At 57.2% G+C, this 17832-nt stretch overlaps 3 protein-coding genes across 3 annotated transcripts; all 3 read right to left on the reverse strand.

Moving 5' to 3' along the window:
• Positions 1-460: 460 nt before the first annotated feature.
• BESB_000750 (uncharacterized protein) lies at positions 461-10910 on the reverse strand (the record flags this gene model as incomplete). Its single annotated transcript, XM_029358830.1, has 17 exons — positions 461-557; positions 913-1771; positions 2277-2353; positions 2597-2704; positions 3157-3224; positions 3810-3893; positions 4235-4300; positions 4558-4615; positions 5057-5256; positions 5575-5670; positions 5900-6978; positions 7125-7520; positions 7883-7976; positions 8296-8398; positions 8806-8905; positions 9122-9277; positions 9674-10910. 17 exons carry the CDS (start codon positions 10908-10910, stop codon positions 461-463), a joined length of 4878 nt encoding a protein of 1625 aa, XP_029221742.1.
• A 2241-nt stretch (positions 10911-13151) lies between these two features.
• Positions 13152-14087, reverse strand: BESB_000760 (uncharacterized protein; the record flags this gene model as incomplete). Its single annotated transcript, XM_029358831.1, has 1 exon — positions 13152-14087. One exon carries the CDS (start codon positions 14085-14087, stop codon positions 13152-13154), a length of 936 nt encoding a protein of 311 aa, XP_029221743.1.
• A 2084-nt stretch (positions 14088-16171) lies between these two features.
• BESB_000770 (RNA methyltransferase, TrmH family protein) lies at positions 16172-17782 on the reverse strand (the record flags this gene model as incomplete). Its single annotated transcript, XM_029358832.1, has 1 exon — positions 16172-17782. The coding sequence occupies one exon, from the start codon at positions 17780-17782 to the stop codon at positions 16172-16174; it is 1611 nt and encodes a 536-aa protein (XP_029221744.1).
• Positions 17783-17832: the final 50 nt, after the last annotated feature.

Below are 17832 nucleotides of genomic sequence, written 5' to 3' on the forward strand. Positions count from 1 at the left end.
CCAGAGGCGGAGCATGGCTTGACGCGCGCGACTTCGTGGCGAACGTCCACCGGTTCTCTACGGTGTACTCTTTATCGGAAGCTGTTTGCTCTCCTGTTTGCTGTGTGCGTGTCTAACGAGAAAAGTTGTGCTTCGAAAAGGAAGCAAACTCGAGTGGTGACTGGCTGATGTGCGGAACCTTCAAAGGCAACTTCTCTCTGACGTATCTCGCGCATGCCGTCCGCCCATCTGGAGAAACACCGGGTGTCCGAACAAGCCGGCAGCGAAATTCGAAGACACTCGCGAACCCGTTCATGACGATATATATTGGTACAAAGAAGTTACCATATCCTCCGTACAAAGCAGGCATTAAGAACATAAAGATCGTAGCTAGGCCATGTATCGTTATTATCACATTATAAGTATAAGTAGTCATTGTCGCGGAAGACCCGCCATCCTCCAGCTGCTCCACAAGCTCGCCTCATGGATTTCGTAGCTCCTTCCCGAAATTTACAAAAATCCGCAGTTTGCCGTGGTGGCTACCAGCCAGCACCACAAGCCGAGCCGACGGGACCGAACTGCAAGCACACACAACGGAAAGCGACACAAACAGCGATCCGAAGGTCGCACTCGCTGCCTCGATAGCTCCAGGCAGATAGCTCCTCCCGCGCTCAGATCGTCTTTTTGTTTACTTGAAGCCGCCGAGATCTCGCGTCTCGCCTTCGGTCGGGCTCCGCCAAGACGGCAAGCCTAGGCCCTAGACGCGTTGCGCGAAGCGTACTACCAATCCGTATATTTATATATACATAGATACGGTTTCATGCGTATGTGTAGATGTCTATATATATATAATATATATATATATATATATATATATATATATATATATATGCACATAGTGATGTGTTAGCTGGAGGTGAGCGCGTATGTTACCTGCGTCGCTCGCACTCTGCTTGGTAGACCGCGGGCGGCAGGGAAATATGGAGTTCGTCTTCCACCTGGAAGTACCGTTCCCTTTCCTCTGCGTGTGCCCCTCTCGCGCGTCTTTCCTCCGCCCGTGCAACCTGCTCGCCGAGCGCGGCAGCGAGGGAGTCTGCAGGTGTCGAGTCCGCTCTGAGCAGAGAGAGGCTCGTTGGCGACGCCGAGCTTGCCGAGGACGAAGCGTGACCCGCATCGTCGCCTCTCTCGCTCGCTTCGCGCGTTTCCTCCTCGGCGCCGCGCGCCTTCCACGAGACCGATGACGGTCGCCGCGGCGACGCGTCCCTCTCTTCTCCCTCCGCTGCAAGCCCCGCGCTCGCAGAGCCACATGCTTTCCTCCGGTCGTCGCCCGTGGGCGGCGAGCTATGGCGCAGTTTTCCCAAGCTGATTCCGCGGAAGAAGGTGCGCGTCGCGCCGTCCTGCCCGCGCACCTCGAAAGGTCTGCTCGCGCCTTCGTCTTCCACGCCGTCTCTGGACGCGGGTGAAGCCGCGCGCGACGGATGACGCGGCGCCACCAGAGGCGAAGGCAGAAAGGCGCTCTGCGGCGCGAGGCTCTCCGTGACGGAGCAACTTGGTCTGGGTTTCTCGTCGAAGTTCTGTGGCGGCGCCTTGGGACCCCCAGCGAAACTCAGCAGTCGCGACCGAAGCGTGAGGGACTCCGAGCGGAATGTCAGCCTGCGAAGCGCCGCGAGGTGGTGGCTCGTCGGCTGCCTGGCCAGCGGAGGCGCGAGCGGATGAACCGAAAGGTGCGCAGCTAGCGACGCAGAAAAACAAGCTGGCGCGACCAGACTGCAGGTCAACAGCTCCGTGAACGCTGCGAGAGAGGAACAGACAGACAAGCACTGGGTGAAAAGACACGGGAAACGAGGGAAAGGAACCCGCGCGGAGCGGAACCCCATGGACGGACCAAAAAAAGGCAAGACTCAACCGAAAGGATGCACACTTGTGCGAAGGATTCATCAAGCAAATATCATGCAAATGTATACATGTGTATGTATATAGTTACGCATAAACACAAGTGCTCACACGGGAGACGGCGACCAAGTGGATGCAAAGACGTCCAGCCGCATTTAGACCAAAAATACAGCCGGAGAAAAACCAACGTCGATAACGAGATCCTACAGCAGCCGGGTAAGCAACAGAAAGGAACGCGCCCAGTCGCGGATCGACAGAACAGCTCGGACCGTTCCTCCTGCATGCGGATACCTATACACACATATATATTTATATGCATATAGATATGTATATATATATATATATATATGCACATATATATACAGAGAGGTTAACACGGATGCATGGGGAGAGAGTTGCGCTACCTTTGAAGCTGACGGCGTTGGCATTCGTCGGCTTCCGCTTGGCGGCGGGAACTGGCATCTTGCTGCTGAGGACGCCTCTGCGAAGGAGTTGAAAGCAAACAGAAGGCTCGCGCATGCACTCCACTGCACGCTCTCGCCTTTCTTCGGGTTTCCACGCTCTTTTCTGCATCTCGCGGCTTCTTTGGCTGCCCAGTTGCCGGCTCCGGCCTCGCCTGTAACTGCGTCTCTCCCTCCCCTCTCGCCTTTCTGCACCTCCGAGCGAGGTAATCTGCCAGCTGGGCGCCTCCGTCTGAAGGCACAGAGTGTGGCTGATCACTCACCCGCGGAACTGTCTCTCCCCTTCTAAGAGGGACGAGCGCGGATCCGGGACCGCCCAGTAACAGATCCAGCCGTTCTCAGACCCGCACACGATGCCTGTGCTGTCGTTTCTGATGAGAGACACACCGTCGAAAACCGAAGACGCGCGTGTCATCCACGGTGAACCGCAGACAGCCTCTGGGGCCGATAAGGGAGAAAAGAAATCTGTTCCCCCTCGGCGCCTCTGCGCTCGAGGCTCTGTGAGTCGATGGGACGGAAAAGCAAGAAGCAAAGAAAATTCGGCACGGAGTCTCTATCTCCCTCGGTTGCCGCACACGATCGCGTGACGGATGAAAGGCCCGTTGCGCTTTCCCTACGCCAATCCCCAGAAGCCCTTCACGCTCCTAAACCACGAATACAAGACACTCTGATTTTTTCGAGTCGACATATGCTTTATACCCCACCAACGGAAAACACCAGGTTTCCAGACTCGCGGCAAGGGCGGAGAAAATCTGGCGCACGAACACGAACATCGCCAGCACTCCGGGACGCAAGCGATAAGACAGCACCGCGCGGTTCTCACGTATAATTCGCACGCAGCATGATTTGCTCGTTCACGTGGCCTTTGAACTTCGCCGCGCAAGAGAGATCCTGAAGACAAGCGCCGCAGAGAGCCTCAAACACTCTTCTCTTCTGAACGACCTCTCTCTCTCTTCTTGTCTGTGACCCGCGCGACGTGTGCTCCCTGCCGCCCGGAACTCATGCCAGGGTCGGGGCGGGACCCAAATACGCAAATGTATCTACCTATCTATCTATCTGATTATCTATCTCTATCTCTTTATGTATCTCTACGTATGTATCTATATGTATATATCTATATCTGTGTCTAACTATATCTATATCTATATACACGAAAAGTATGTGCGCACTGCCGCTCAGTCCCTCTCTGATGGATCCAGGCATACAGTCGTACACGTTTTTACACCTGTGTGCAGATGTGCGCATGCATGCAATACGTACATGCATATATCTATATATGTGCGTACATATAATATAAATGGGCACCACCTACCTTTTGCCGCTTTTCAAGCACGCTCGGACGGCACAGCCACACACATATTGAGAGTATGGAATATACATTTTTTTTGCTTCTGAGAGATGTCAGCGTTCACGCGCATGGGCGCTGGCGGAACTCAGGTGAGGAAGGCATCTTTCTCTCTCGAAGAGGAGACTCACTGCGACTTTGAAGATGCGGATGCGCGAGTCGTTCGTCGTTACGCAGAGCGCGAGGCCGTTGGTCTGCCACTCGAGACTCGTGACCTGAAAAAAAAGAAAACAGCCGTTCCTCACTGCCCTCTTTTATCGCTCAGCTGCGCAGCGCCGCAACGCCAGCACAGCTAGAGAGAATCTAGCAGGAGCGACACCCTCTAACCCACGACAGAGACGCTCGCTGCCTTTCTCTTCGCCAACAGCAGAGGCAGAAGAAGGGACAAAGCTCATTCTCTTGCAAGCAAATCGCTATCTTCTTCGTGTCCCTCCTGGGGATTCGCCAGGACGTGATTTTGCATTGCGCACTCAAAAAAAAAAGAAGCGAGAGCGGAAGGGGAAGGAGTTCAAACCCTTTCTCTGATTAGCGCAACCTGAAAACCCGCTTGCCTCACCTTGCGGCCCTTGGAAAACTTTCCCTTCCTGTTTTTGCAGTCTAACTCGTAGCGGAACTTGAGTGTCTGCGGGAATGCATGCACGCGGAGCTGCATCTAGGTAGCCGAAACGCGAACGACATCCGGACTGCGCTGAAGACGGGAGCAAGGTGGGGAATGAGCGGCTCTGTGCGTCAGGCGACGCGGAGTAATCGCGCTGTCAAAGGCATGCATGTGCAGACGTCAAAGGCATGCATGTGCAGACGTCGATACACATGTGCACGCATATATATATATATCTATATATATATATAAATGAACAATCACCACAGTCCTTCGCTTACCTGTGCGTCGTAGAAGGCGATTGTCCCATTTCTGAAGCCGACAGCCAACACGGCTCCGCTGAGGAAAACAGCGAAAGACGACACCGCATGCCGCCATCTTAGACTTGAAGTGCCTGTGCCTCTTTAAGTACAGATCCACGCATATGCAGCGCATCTCAAAAGATGTGTCGGCTCGTAGAACGTGCATACGTGTTTACCTGGATGCTGACGTATGAGTGGAAACAGAAACCGCTTTTTTCATATTTTTTCCTGTTCAAGTTTACAAATTTATTTATTTAGCACCGATAAAGGTGGAAACATTATCTTGGTAGAAAAAACTTCTTCTTTTGTTTCAGGGAGTGATAGGATGAATTTTTCTGGAAAAAAGATGGGCGACGCGCAGCCGACGGGGCTGCTGCTTCAAAAAGCGAGTGTCGCCAAAGAGACGACAGAAAGGAGAGAAAAGAAAAAGGAGCCAGCGTGTTTGCCGTCGCGATTTTCCCGCTGAGAGCGTCCTCACTCGGGCGAGAGCGAAATAGCCGTGACGAGCTCCGTAACTTTGAGGTACTCGACGACGCGCGCTTCGAAGACGAGCCTCGGCTGCGACCGCCCGCAGGCCCTGCGTCCCCGCCGCGGAGGCGCGAGCGGCTGCGAAGCCGACACCGGAAAGAGTCTCCACACCTGGACTGTGGCGTCGAGGCAGCCTGTGAAAACCACGTCCTGGGGAGGAAAACGAGAAAAAACTCACACACACAGACACGGACACACAGACGCATCAAGAGACAGGGATAATGCCGTGAAGCGCCGCGTGCGTATACCACTGCATCGACGTGAATGTTTACCAAAGAGATACTTGGACAGAGTGAAGGTGAAGAGAGACGCGTCCGCAACCGCGATGGGCGCGCACTCGGAGACGGATCTCTATGGAGACGCGAATCCTGCGCGCGCTCGGAGACGGCTAAGTAGGCCCTCGCCTGGAGCCGACTGCGCATGCAGCGCAGGCAAGAACAAAAAAGAAAGAGAAATTCTGAGACTCACGGTGAAAATGGGGTGGAAGGCGACGCTCGTTGGCCAGTCTCGACACCGCAGCACCGCGATCGCCTGAGGCTGCTTCCCCGGCCGCCACAGGCGCACCTGAGCAAAGTGGAGAAGGAAACACCAAGACACATCCTGCAGGAAGCCCAACTGCGAGGCCGCCTTGGCGCTTTGCGATCTCCTCAGACGCGGCGGCTCTCGACAGCTCAGGGCGCAGTCGGCTTGCGAGGGGCAACCGCTCAACTGCGGTGAGTTCTTCAGTGTTTATGGTGTAGAGCTGCGAAGGCGGGTTGCGTATGTGTGTCGGCAGAGGGCGGAAGATTCTCACAGTTTTGTCGAGGGAGGCGCTGAGGAGGAGCGCGCGCGTTTTGCTGGGCGCCCAGACGAGTTGGACGATCGCGGCGCAGTGTCCAGTCAGGCAGAGATTCGGTCGGTCGTTCACGAACCACGGCGCGCGCTGCTTCTCGCCTTCCTGCGCGGGGTGCCCTGCCTCGCTTCGCTCCCTCTCCGGCGCGTCTTTCGCCGCGTCTCGCCTGCTCGGCGCTGCGAGGGCCTCCGCAGACTGCGTGCGCCGGCTCGGCGACCCGAGCGAGAGACACGCGGCTGCCTCTTCCCCCGTATGCGAGGGCAGATTCGTCGGGCTGTTGTTCGCTCCTAGCCACCGGGTAGGGGTGCTGGGAAGAAGCGACGCGCCGCTCAGCACAGAAATACGAGTCGCCGCCGCGAAGACGTCCGCCGGCGCGGCGGACTCCCGAGACTCGCGCGCCGCTGCTGCTGCCGGCGCCGGCGGCGCGAGCCCCGTCTCCGTCGCTGCGGGCGACTCAGTCGCGTGCACGTCTCTCGCTCCCGCGGCGCGGTTGGCGCGCGGCTCGGGGACGGGGCTCGCGGCGCGGTCGGCGGGCGGAAAGGCCGAGAGCGCCGCAGGCAGAAAGCTTAGGGTGCGCGAGACCGAGGCGTTCTCCGCAGCTCCCCGCGGGGCGAGGGCGGCGGCTGAGGCCGCGCCAGCGGCCCGCGGCGAAGGCGTACTCCACGCGGCAGCCAGAGGCGCAGAGAATCTGCGAGCCTCGCGCCTCTCCTCACTCCTCGAACGCGTAAACGTAGACGAGGAAGAGGAGACGAACGAAGACGAAGAGGAGGCGAACGAAGACCCTGAGGAGGATAACGAAGCACAGGAGGAGGCGAGCGAAGAGGAAGGCGACAGAGGCGTAGCCGACGCTGCAGAGTCGACGTGTTCAAGAGGCAGAGAGGCCGCAGACGACAACGGCGAACATGGCGAGGCGTGGCTCCCAGACTGCAGCAGAAGCAGCGGCGGCTGTCCCTCGGCTCGCCGCTCTTCCCTGTCGAGCCCCAGCGACGCAGCCCCGTTCAGCGACGAAGGCGAATGCGCCCTGCGAGCGCCTCCACGGTCTGCAGACACACGCAGACGGATGCGGAGAAGGCGAAGGATACGAGCTCATGATGACGAGGAGAGCCCTAAAATTCCGCCAGGAACAAGACACGCGACAACAACCTTCGTTCTCCAAAGACCGCAAACGCCTTGGAAGCGCCCCTACCGTCTTCTTGCCCGTCGCCATCGCTGTGCCGCAGCCCGTCGTCGCGTCTCTCTCCGCGCGGCTGTCCCTCCTGCGCGTCACCGCAGCGGCCGCTCGGGGACCTGGTGACCCCGGGCTCGGGGCTCGCGCGGTCGCGCCGGGGCTCTTCCCGGCAGCACGCCTCCGAGCCTTCGAGCCCGTCCCTCCAAGTCCCTGGGCACGGCGCGCGCTCGGCTCGACGCGAGCTTCTCTCTGCCTTGTACTTTGTACACTCCTGCCTCGCCCCGCGCGCGCGAGAAGCAGAAGGGGAAGAAGCGAGCGGAACGACCCAGAGCGAGATGACGCCGGTCTGCCCCGCGACGGCGAGCCAGTCTCCGGCAGGCGAGATCGCGATCGACCAGATTGCCGCTCTGTCTCCTGGGAAGAAAAATGCGCGGCAGGCGCAGCAGACTGAGGCCTCTCGCGCGCCTTCGAGGAAACGGACGCTGGTGGAAACGACAAAGGGGACACAACCCGCCCCGCGTGCCTCTTCGCGAGCCGCTCAGCTGCAGGACGACGCGGAGACGCCGAAGCTGACGCAGACTGCTTCGTCGCCTCGGCGCCAGGCGCGGCTGAGCGCGCACGCGTGAGCATCCGCTTCTCAGGCCACGAGGAAAAAACGGCTGCAGCCAGCTGTCCAGAGCCCTCGGTCCGTCACGAAAACGCACAGCGCGGAGCAGAGTGCAGGTCACCCCTTCTCTCTTCCATCTCTTTTTAGCTACCCCTGCCGAAGCGCTTACCAGTTTCCACAGCGCGGACGCACCAGACCTCCGAGGCCAGCGGCTGCTTGCCGGTCTTCGCCGCGCCGCCCTTCAGGACGACGGGGAACGGATGCTGAGACAAACGGCAGAGAGGGGCGCAGCTCGGCCGTTAGACGCAAAGACCTCCGCGCAGCCCTGAGTGCCGCGAGCAGCCCACGTCGCGCGAGAAACAGTGGCGACAGCCACGCAGTGCCTCAGCGGCACTGCGGGCGCTGCGAGCGGCGCGGCAGAACGCTTCGACGCTGCGGCTGAGGCGGCGCCCGACGCACGAGGATGGAAGAGGCCTTCGCCCTCAGCACGCCACGCATGTGCATGAAAGCAAAGTTCAGCGATTCCACCACGGAAAAACGAAAAAAAACGCGAAAAAAACTGCAAGGCAAACAAGAGCTCACCAGACCCGCGTAGTCAGTCCCTGCAGCCGGCGGAGGTCGCGCGGTGGGACGGGGCGGCGCAGCTGGCGCGCCCGGGCGTCCTTCCTGTGTTGGGGGGCTCGAACTGCAGAGGAGATGAACAAATAGTTTTAAAAAACGATGAAACAACGAAGGATTCAATGGAAAAGAGACACTGACTTGGATACGTGACTTGCTTGCATGCATATGCGTATTCGGATATACATGCACTTATACATACATATATATATATATATATATGTAAATGTTCGGGCACCGCTAGCAGAAACCTTATCCCCGCCCTTCGCTCACAACACATGACGCCCATGGCATTATGGCGCCGCGGATACGATCTTCAGCGCGGCGCGCAGAGTGAGGACGCGGGCGACGCAGAAGATGAAGCTATTCGCGACATGTATCAGGACAGATTCCGCGACAGACACAGAGGAAGGCCCGCGAAGCCACGCGTGTGGGTGAGGAGGCCTCTTCTGTGCTAGACTTCTGAGTCTGTACCTGAGGAGCGAAGGCGAGGAATTCGCCGCGGCGCTGGGCTTCAGCTCATCCTCGCATGCTTTCCCGCGGCGCGTCAGGGCTGCCACCGACCGCATCCACACTGCAGAGATCAGACGCGACAGAGAGAGCGTAAACGCGTGAGCGTCTGGGCTTCGTCACTCAGTGACCGCAACCGCAGGCCTCTGCGTGGAACGTGACACCGAGGCAGAGAGACGACTCGCGGTGCCGCGCGAGGAAGCAGCTTTTCACGCGTTTTACTGCATCACTCAGCAGCCCAGTCCTCTGCAGACGCTAACTCCACAAGCGTGGAACTTACCGCGCTTGCTTCGCGAAACAGCTGCGCCCGCGGCAGGCGCCTGAGACGCCGCGACCGCGGAGTCGCCGCAGGAGGCGCCAACGGCCCCCGCGCAGGAGGCCGTCGAGCCCGACACGGAGACCAGAGCTGAACCGCAGTGCCGAAGTCCGCCCGCGCCTGAAGGGCAGAGACGCACGCGAGAAAGCAATAGGAGGCACACAGCGACGCAAAGACGCCGAGCGACTGCGACAGGACGCGAGGCGACAGCAACATGCGCGCGGTGTGTGCCGCGCGGCCTTCCCAGCTTGCCGGAAGGCTGAGGCGAAGCGCGCGGAAGGAGGCGCGGCACCCATCCAGTCAAAAACAAGAAATAGCCTCGCACTTAGCTGAGGACGAATCGAGACAAACGCGTCATGTAAAGGCATGCACATGGACGAAGCAACATGCTGCTTCTGTGCCGACTTTTGTCACCGCGCGCGAGTTCAGCAGCGTGAGAACGGGCTGGGCTCCGCTGTTGGCTCGGACGCGAACCCCGCGAGTCAGATCTATTCCCCCCAAGTGTGGGCGTCTTACTCGACCAAGCTGTGTCTGCAGTCTCCGCCAGTGCCACCCTCCCTGACACTGCGGGTGGGCTTGCCGCCTCCGCAGGTTGATCGCCGGCGTGAGACGAGGCATCCAGAGCTCTCCACTCCGAGGTGTTTTCGCTCTCTTGCTCGAGTGTCTTCTCCAGGGAGTCCCAGGAGCCCTGCCGAGCCCCGAGACGCAGCCCCGCAGCATCGAAGGCCGATAAAAAGTCGCACCGCGGTTTGGCAAAGAGGCGTTTCCTTTCTCCCTCACGAAGACCGCCGTCTGCGGTTTGGCTCTCGGCGACCCGCGAATGCGCCTCTCGCAAGTCGTCGTCCTCTTCGGATACGTCGCCGCGACCCCCTCGCGAACGAGGACTTTCTGTGTTGTCGCAACACAACTCCTCGACAGCTTTGGAAGAGCCACGCAGAAAAAATCTTGAGCGAGGGCTGCTGGAGCCCTGTCTCTCAAGCGCCGCGCCGCCGCAGACAGCGTGGTCTTCTCTAGCTGGCCCGGTTGGGGGCCGTCCTTGGTTGGAGGACGCTGCCTCGTCATCCTCTTTCCATATTGAACAAATGTCCTCCTTCCGACTCCCCAACGCCGCAGGGCACGTACAGGAAGTGTCGCCTCCGCCAGAGGATCGCTCAAGCAAACCCCGGGCGGGGGTCGCAAAGGCCTTCTCTGCATCAGCGGAGCTGCATGCGTTCACCGTGTCTTCTCCTCGCACGGAGCCGCTCTCCCGGCACGAACTAGGCCTCCGCCCCGGTTTACCAAGCTGCGAATGCCTTCTGCGTTCGTTTGCCAAGCCTTTCCGCAGGGCGTCTCGAGTTCCGGCGCGATGTGCGTCGGCGGATGCTCCCTCTCTCTCTGCTTCTCGGACATCGCGCTGTAACTGCCGGCGCTGCAACCGACTGAACAGATGAAGTTGCTCTTCGCCCAGCTGAAGTGCTCTGCTTCTGCGGAGGTGAAAGTGCCCTTCGAGGTCTAAGAAAGCGGCTGCAAGTCCTGCACACGCCTGCATGCGCTCCTTTTCAACGCCATGGACACGCGCCGCTAGACGGTCGTTGACAGAGCTCTGGTCATCCATTAGCGTTCTGCCGCACCAAAATGCGGGATCGAAATGAGAAGAGTCCAAACAAACAGTAGAAGATGAAGCATTTGCGCAGTAAGATGTCCATCCTGGATCGAGATGACCTCCCTCAAGTAGCTTGCTTGCAGGATCCCGACGGCTTGGATCAGAAGACATTCGCGTCTGCGCACAGGTCGCTCCAGAACACCGCTCTAACTCGCTTTCCCTCCTCCTCTTGTCGGTTGCATCTACCTCAGGCGTCATTTTTTCACTCACAGTCTTTCGCCTCTGAGCTGTGCACCGGAATCTCCGCGCCTGCGCAAGCCCTCAGTCCCCTGACGCCAGGCAACGGATACACTCGGAATACATGGCGTGGGCGCCCGCACCTGTAGCGAACAAGAAAACGGAACCTGCACAGCTGTGCCGAATAAACGACTGAACAGGGCTGAGAGACGTCCGCTGTTGCGAGGCATGGAACAAGCAGCGCGTTGTGGGCCGAAAGCCTTCGGACGAGCTGAAGTCACGGTGCAAGGAGTGGCATCTTCAGTGAAGGATCAACGGAGCGACAGCCACGATGAAACACAGCAGCTTGACTTGAACCCTCCACTGGATGGCAGTGGAGGATCCGCAGACATCAAAAAATATACTGAGGCCACGAGAGATGCGCACCCGCATGTACAGAATGTGTGCAACTGGCATTTGCACTCGTGGCTAAAAGGCAAACTAGCATAGGCGTTCGGGGTAACGCTGACTGCCAGGCGGGTCTTACCGGCAGGTGGGTCTGCACGCACATACGTAAGGACTAACGGAGTGCACGCATACAAAAAAAGCGGTTCAAAAGTGTTCCAAGTGCCTCAAAAAACTTTCCAGAAGACACGCTGTGTTTGCCTGCGCAAAACCGATGTTCTCCGTGTCTGCATGCGTGCGAAGTAGCAGAGGGAGCGCATGCGAACTAAAACCCAGAATAGCCCACGAAACCAGACACGTGTCCTGTGAGCTTGTTCACAGACTGTCAACATGGCATACTTCCCTGGATTAGATAAGCCGTGCAGGAGCTATTCCTGAAGGCATCGGGTGTAGGCACGAGGTTGAGGAAGCACGTGAGGTCACATTGATCGCTGCTCGTGGCAGTCCGCAGTGTAGCCGTGGCTTCTCACCTTGGAATGGATCCGGGAAATCGGCAGCTGGCATGTCTCAATCCCAGCTCGCTCTTGAGCTGCAGTGCGTATAGCGTGTGTTGCATTTTAATTGTATTACACATCTTTTATTTAGCTTTGAATGGTTATAGTAACCCTGCAGGTATTGATTCCGCACTCAAAGTGGCCTTCTATCCTCATATGCTAACGACGGCTGCTCAATGTCTATCCTACTTAATTGGTTTGGCGAGGAACATAGTGTTCAGATACTGTTACGAGTTTGAGAGCTAGGGTTACCTACAGTTGGGCGGGGGGAGAGGGGAGAGCGGGGGGAATAGCAGAGCAGGTGAGCTAATGAACGGCTCCTTCGAGCCTGGATGCTCCAGTGTCGCATGAACAACTGCTCTGCATGAAGCCTTCGCCCGAGTTTTGACTTTCCACCGAGTTGTTTGTGTTACTACTCATGGATTCAAACAGGTGACCGCAAACTGAAAGGTTCAGCGACAGCGAAGATTCGAACGCGTGCCCAGCTCGCGACATTAGGAAGCATCAAGTGCATTTGACGTGGATGAAGGCCAGCGCCACAGAGCATCCTGTGACCCGGGGGAAGGGTCGAGGTAGTTAACGGGGTCTACCGCGCTCTACCGTCCGTGGCTATTGCTGCTATTTGCTCTGGCACGAAACAAAAGTATGCCATCCGGAACGCCATACTACTTGCGCTTCGCTTCTGGCTGCCGGATCGTGCTTGACACACGCCACGGCTCACTCCGGATCGTCAAAACAGCTGAAACACTGTGCACTGCCTCCAATTACGGGCAGTAAATGTCTCAAATCTACAGATAAATTGCCGCCGAAAACGTTGCGGGGTCTCATCTAACGCAGTGAACACTGTTCTTCGTTAGCGTCTGTTGCACAGGTAGTAAGCCTCCGGTGCCGGAAGGCTCATACCATCAAGGGGATCCGCGGCGGCTCACTCATTTTTGAGTACGAGATGAAAAGTTAAATTGCAGCAGGTTGCGTGAAGGCGGAGCATGGACAAACATGGTGACCGTAAAAAGAGGCAGACTGGCAGACCGGTCCAAAAGTGAGAACACGCGGGAGCCGCAGCCGGTGACATTTAACATATATTGTTCGTACCCGAGGAGAATTCTCTCTTAATCGTTTCACCAACATGAAACGAACGCTCACTGACACAGCTGACTCCCAGGGATATCTGGTTTCTGGTGCTCGCAGTCCGCCCGACAAGTCATTGCACTTCGTCAACCGTCCGGTACAAAACCACTCAGGCTCCGGCGGGCTCGTCGTTGTCGTTGGCTTCTGGCGCCAACTCGCTGGTGGACTGCAATGCCAGCGGGACGCTGGTTTCCGGGGGAGATGGAACATCCTGGTGGCCATCATTAGCTTGCGATGCACACGGTCCTGTTACCTCTTCACTTGCGCTAGCTTCTGCATAATTTTGTCCAGTTTCTGCTGCCTGCTCTCTCTCCTTTTCGGAGATATTAAAATGCAGTCTGATTGTAAGCACAGCAGTGACGAGGACAAGAGCGGAACACAAGAAGTACAGAGCTACAAAAGCTGCAAGCACCTTCAGCTCTTCAGATAACTCCTGCAGTTGCTTTTCTTCGTCAGGGGTTAAGCCTGGTTTTCTGTTGAGAGCATGCAGCGCCTCGAAATTGTCTCTGAAGCGGCTTGTCTCTATAGAGCCGCAGATCATTGTTGTCGCCGTCAAGAGGATAAGGAGGCACGCGTAAGCTAGCGTCAGCGGACGACTCTGTCTAGCCACGCCCCAGAACCCCACGGCAACGACAATGCACGTGATTACGAAAAGGACTGCAGGCTCAGTTGGGCTGCTACCAACAGCCAGGCGGCAAGCGATGGTCGCTGCAATAAACACGAGGCAGCAGGTAGTCAGGAAAAGAAGTACGTGCGTGAGGGAGACTTTCCCGCGGCAACCGAATTTGCTGTTTTTCTCTTCCCCGGTGTCGGTACTGGTTCGCGCCGCCACTGGAGGCTGTATTGTGGGCGGGACAGGATCAACATCGATTATTGCATCAGCAGGGGCGCTTGGTTCTGCCTCATGCGTTTCATCCCGCAGGTCGAGGTCTTCCAGTTCGTGACCGTCAAGGTCCGCATCTGCGGGAGAAGGCGCCTCTTCATCTTCCGCTGAAGAGGAGTCTCGTACCGGAGAGCTGAACGTGTCAAAATGTGCCATAGCCATTCTGACCACACAGTGACGTGACTGTCGCCAAAACGCCTCAACTCCCCTTTTTCACTACACCAGTTCCGCGGGCCCGAATAGGGGCTTTTTCTCGTCACCAGTGCATACTGCGACCTGCCTGATGCAATCCCCTTTGGTCACTTTAGATGCATACTGTGGTGTTAAAGTAGCGCAATGCTAATCCCCTGCCTCGCTGCTGCAACGCGAATGCCTTCATTAGAATGGCTGGGACTGCGAAGCAACGTAGTACGAGTGTCGAACCGGAAACTGCTTCTTGACAAAGGATCAGCTGCTTCTGCTGTTGCGGGAAAATCCCAGCAACGCAGTCAAACTACCGTATCAACACCGATGGGCGCCGTTTGTGGATGGTGTTTGTTGCGCGAGGAACTATCATTGACACAGTAGCCCCGGACTAAGGTAGAACACGAGAAAATTGCTGCTTTGTCATTGCGTCCGGCTCCTCAAGGAAAAGTTGATAGTTACGCAACTGTATTCGAGCTCACTGTGGCTAGAATGTCATGAGACGACGGCGGCCACAGATTGTCGCTTAGAAGGCCAGAAGGCTTATATGTGTTTCGGGCAAACAATGCGCTACTGAGGCCAATGAAATTTTCTTCGTCGTGTGTCTTGTGCATGTTAATAAAAACACGTAGCCATGACAGAAGCAGCCCTGGCTGTGTCCACACCGGGCCCCGCATCGTGTACCACATATCCAGGAAAAAAACTCATTTGCTCTCTTTGTCACATTATAAGAACCAGTGCAACACCCCGATAGCTGTATCGCCGTAACAGTCGCTTCTTTCGAGAGAAGATTCTCCAGAGAGTTTATTCGAGGCTTTAGAGATAACTACAACTGTCTGGTTCGTGTCAAGCACGGGGAGGGGGGGGGGGGGGGGGGGAGGGGGAGTGCCGGTCTCCTCTGGAGAGTATTGAGAGCATTTGACTTGCTCGCCACTACATCATACAAGCGGTTAGGTATCCCAAACTGGCGGACATTGGACACGTATGCATGGATGTCATAGCTGGCCTACGGGCCTCCATGCGCCATCGTGCAGGGCGTGTAAACGTTGTTGCATTGCGTTCCATGACTCTCCGACGGTATTCTCTTGACGCGTGCGGTACTGTCACGTACTGAATTAGTTCCGCCATAGTGCATCGCCGCTCGAAGAAAAGACCTCTAAAACTAGCCCACAGCTCATCAGCAGGCAAAAGAAAGTTCGTGTTCGTAGGTGAACGCCGCGCCGCTATCGACGATTTTTGTCTCAAGAGAAACTGTAAGGGTGTGCATGCGTGAAGGGGCAGCTTGTAAGCACTTTCTACCGTACCTGTAGCACTACACGCAAATGTAGGGCCTTGCTGGTCGCCTTTTTGCTGTATCTTGCGTGGTTTCCTCAGCGCTGCAGACTGTCTTTATGTATAACCGACGTCACTTTTGGTCATTTGCTCCCGGGGAAATCGTTGCCAAGATAACCACTCAGAGCTCCGACCAGCAGACAGTTATTACGCTTGCCCCCGAGAGTTATGGTAGCATGATCCGTAGTGTGTCTGCTCATCGGTCTTCTATACTGCTCATAGCATCTCGCATCCATAGTTCAAAATGTGTGCAACTGTGCGCGCACGATGTTTGATATTCCAATCGAGTGCTGAATCCCTTCGTGGTCACCAAGCCAGACCTACACAAAGACGATGTGATTCCGGAGAATGAACAAAAAGAGGAATCCGGAACTTGTAGATCCTGGAGGAAGAGAGCGAAGGCGCGACCGCCAAAAGGCAGACGCGGGTCCGCAGACCAGCGCTGTCTGTCGCGATGCCGTCGTGCAAATCCTCGACCGTTCATTGAGGCATCTCGTTAGCATTTACTGCGTACGGCAGCGCTGTGACAAGCGATTGCCTGCACGAGAATTCAACGTCCAAGAACCAGTGGTCTTCCTTCAAAAGCACAATACTATATGTACCACATGAGTTCGAGACTCACAAAAAAACAAATCTGTTCAAATGGAGCCATCCCATGAACGCACAGAAAACTCTAGAACCCACGGGAGCACCGCAATTATCTGCCTTCTGTTTCGCCTCGACTGCGAGGACTAGTCCTCCTCAGGCGTCAAGTCTTCATCCGGAACAAACGGGACTTGTTCCCGAAGTTTAATTAGCGTTTCCTGCTGCAGGGCATAGAGGACGACTGCAGCCGCAGTCGACACACTCAGCGAGTCGCCCTTTACCTGCGCGATGGCTGCCACGCCGTCACACTCTTCGAGGACTTCCCGCGAACACCCGTTCTTTTCATTTCCCATGACAACTGCCCAGCACGTTTCTTCAGCCTCATCCGTCTTTCTCCGCGCGGCACCAGTCGCACCTCCCGTGGCTGTGTCGTGCCCGTTTGGCGACAGTCCTCCGTTTGCGAGGCTCTCGGCTCGTTGAGCCGCATGCGGTGCTTCAGCTCTCTGATCCGAGACCGCCCTGTCCTCGCTGCTCACCTGTGTCTGTTGCGGCTCACCGCTTTGCCACGATTTCCCACTCGGATGCGTTGCTCTGGATCGGCTGCGAATCCACTCCGAGGGGCGGTGAAGAATCCTCGGATCGCCTACGGGGCTTGTGCCGATCAGAACGCAGGCAGGCGAGATGCGCCTGAGTTTCCGCAGCGCCACGAGCATGGGCGAGAGCGGAACGGGGTTCGACTTGGAAGCGTCTAACGCCGAGTGGCGACTCCACGCGAAGCCTGAGCCCGCTGGACAGACGCCGGCGTCTGGCGCCGTGCGATCGCATTTCAGCAGCCGCAGGTGGAACATGGATCCCATCGAGACTCTGGCAGATCGCGCGTTCACCGCCGCGTAGGACACGGGAGACAGGAGGACAGATTTCATTCCGAGCGAAAAGGACGTGCGCATCAGAGTGCCGATATTGTCTGAGCTCTGGACGTCATCGAAAACCACTAGCGGAAAGAGCGAGTCAGGCGCACACAGCAAAGACGAGCTGTCATCGCAGCGAGGCTTCTGAATCGCCCGCGCGGGGCCCAGTGAATGTACTGCTGCATCCGCGTGGTTCGCCTTTTCCAACGAGGTCTCGCCGTTGCGTGAAGACGCTTGATGAGAGAGGAATCCATCAAACGTCGGCATCCGCACATCCACCAGTGCTGCACAGCACTGGCGGTGGTTAACAGGCATCCCCAAAATCTCGCTAAACAGCTTCTCCGTGACGAGAAGCACTTCAACTTCGTCGTCTTCAGCGCGAACGGCTTCGGCCTGTAGCGCAGCGGGCTCAGCGCCGCGAGCCTGCTCCGTGGCATCTGCCTTCTTGCAGGCAGATGCCTGGGTGTCTAGCGGGTCGGCTAGATCCTTCTGGGCACCCTTCCCGCATCCGAGCGCCTCGTACGCTTTCAACAGCTTTGAGCGCCGGTGGAGAGCCGCTTCGATCTTTTCCGCCATTTCGCAAAAGAGCACTGGCGTCAAAAGCAGAGACTGGACAGGATAGAAAGGGCTGCAGAGGGCGCGCCGGACGACGGTGGAAGAGCACGCAGGCACGTACCACGCGTTTCGCGCCAGCATGCGCGCCTTCAGTTGAGAAAAAATGTAGTTGTCTCGCACGCCTTTCATTCGATACATGCAGACGGCGGGGTCGTCCGCTGATGTCACCCGCCTGACGCGGCACGAGACCGAAGGGAGATCCTCCTCCTTCCAACCGCATTCCTCGTCCGCCATGCTGATTCGCTCGCGTTTTGTGAGTGTGACGGGTACAAAACGCTGAGGTC

The sequence above is a fragment of the Besnoitia besnoiti genome, chromosome I, assembly GCF_002563875.1.
Source record: "Besnoitia besnoiti strain Bb-Ger1 chromosome I, whole genome shotgun sequence".
Classification (NCBI taxonomy): domain Eukaryota; phylum Apicomplexa; class Conoidasida; order Eucoccidiorida; family Sarcocystidae; genus Besnoitia; species Besnoitia besnoiti.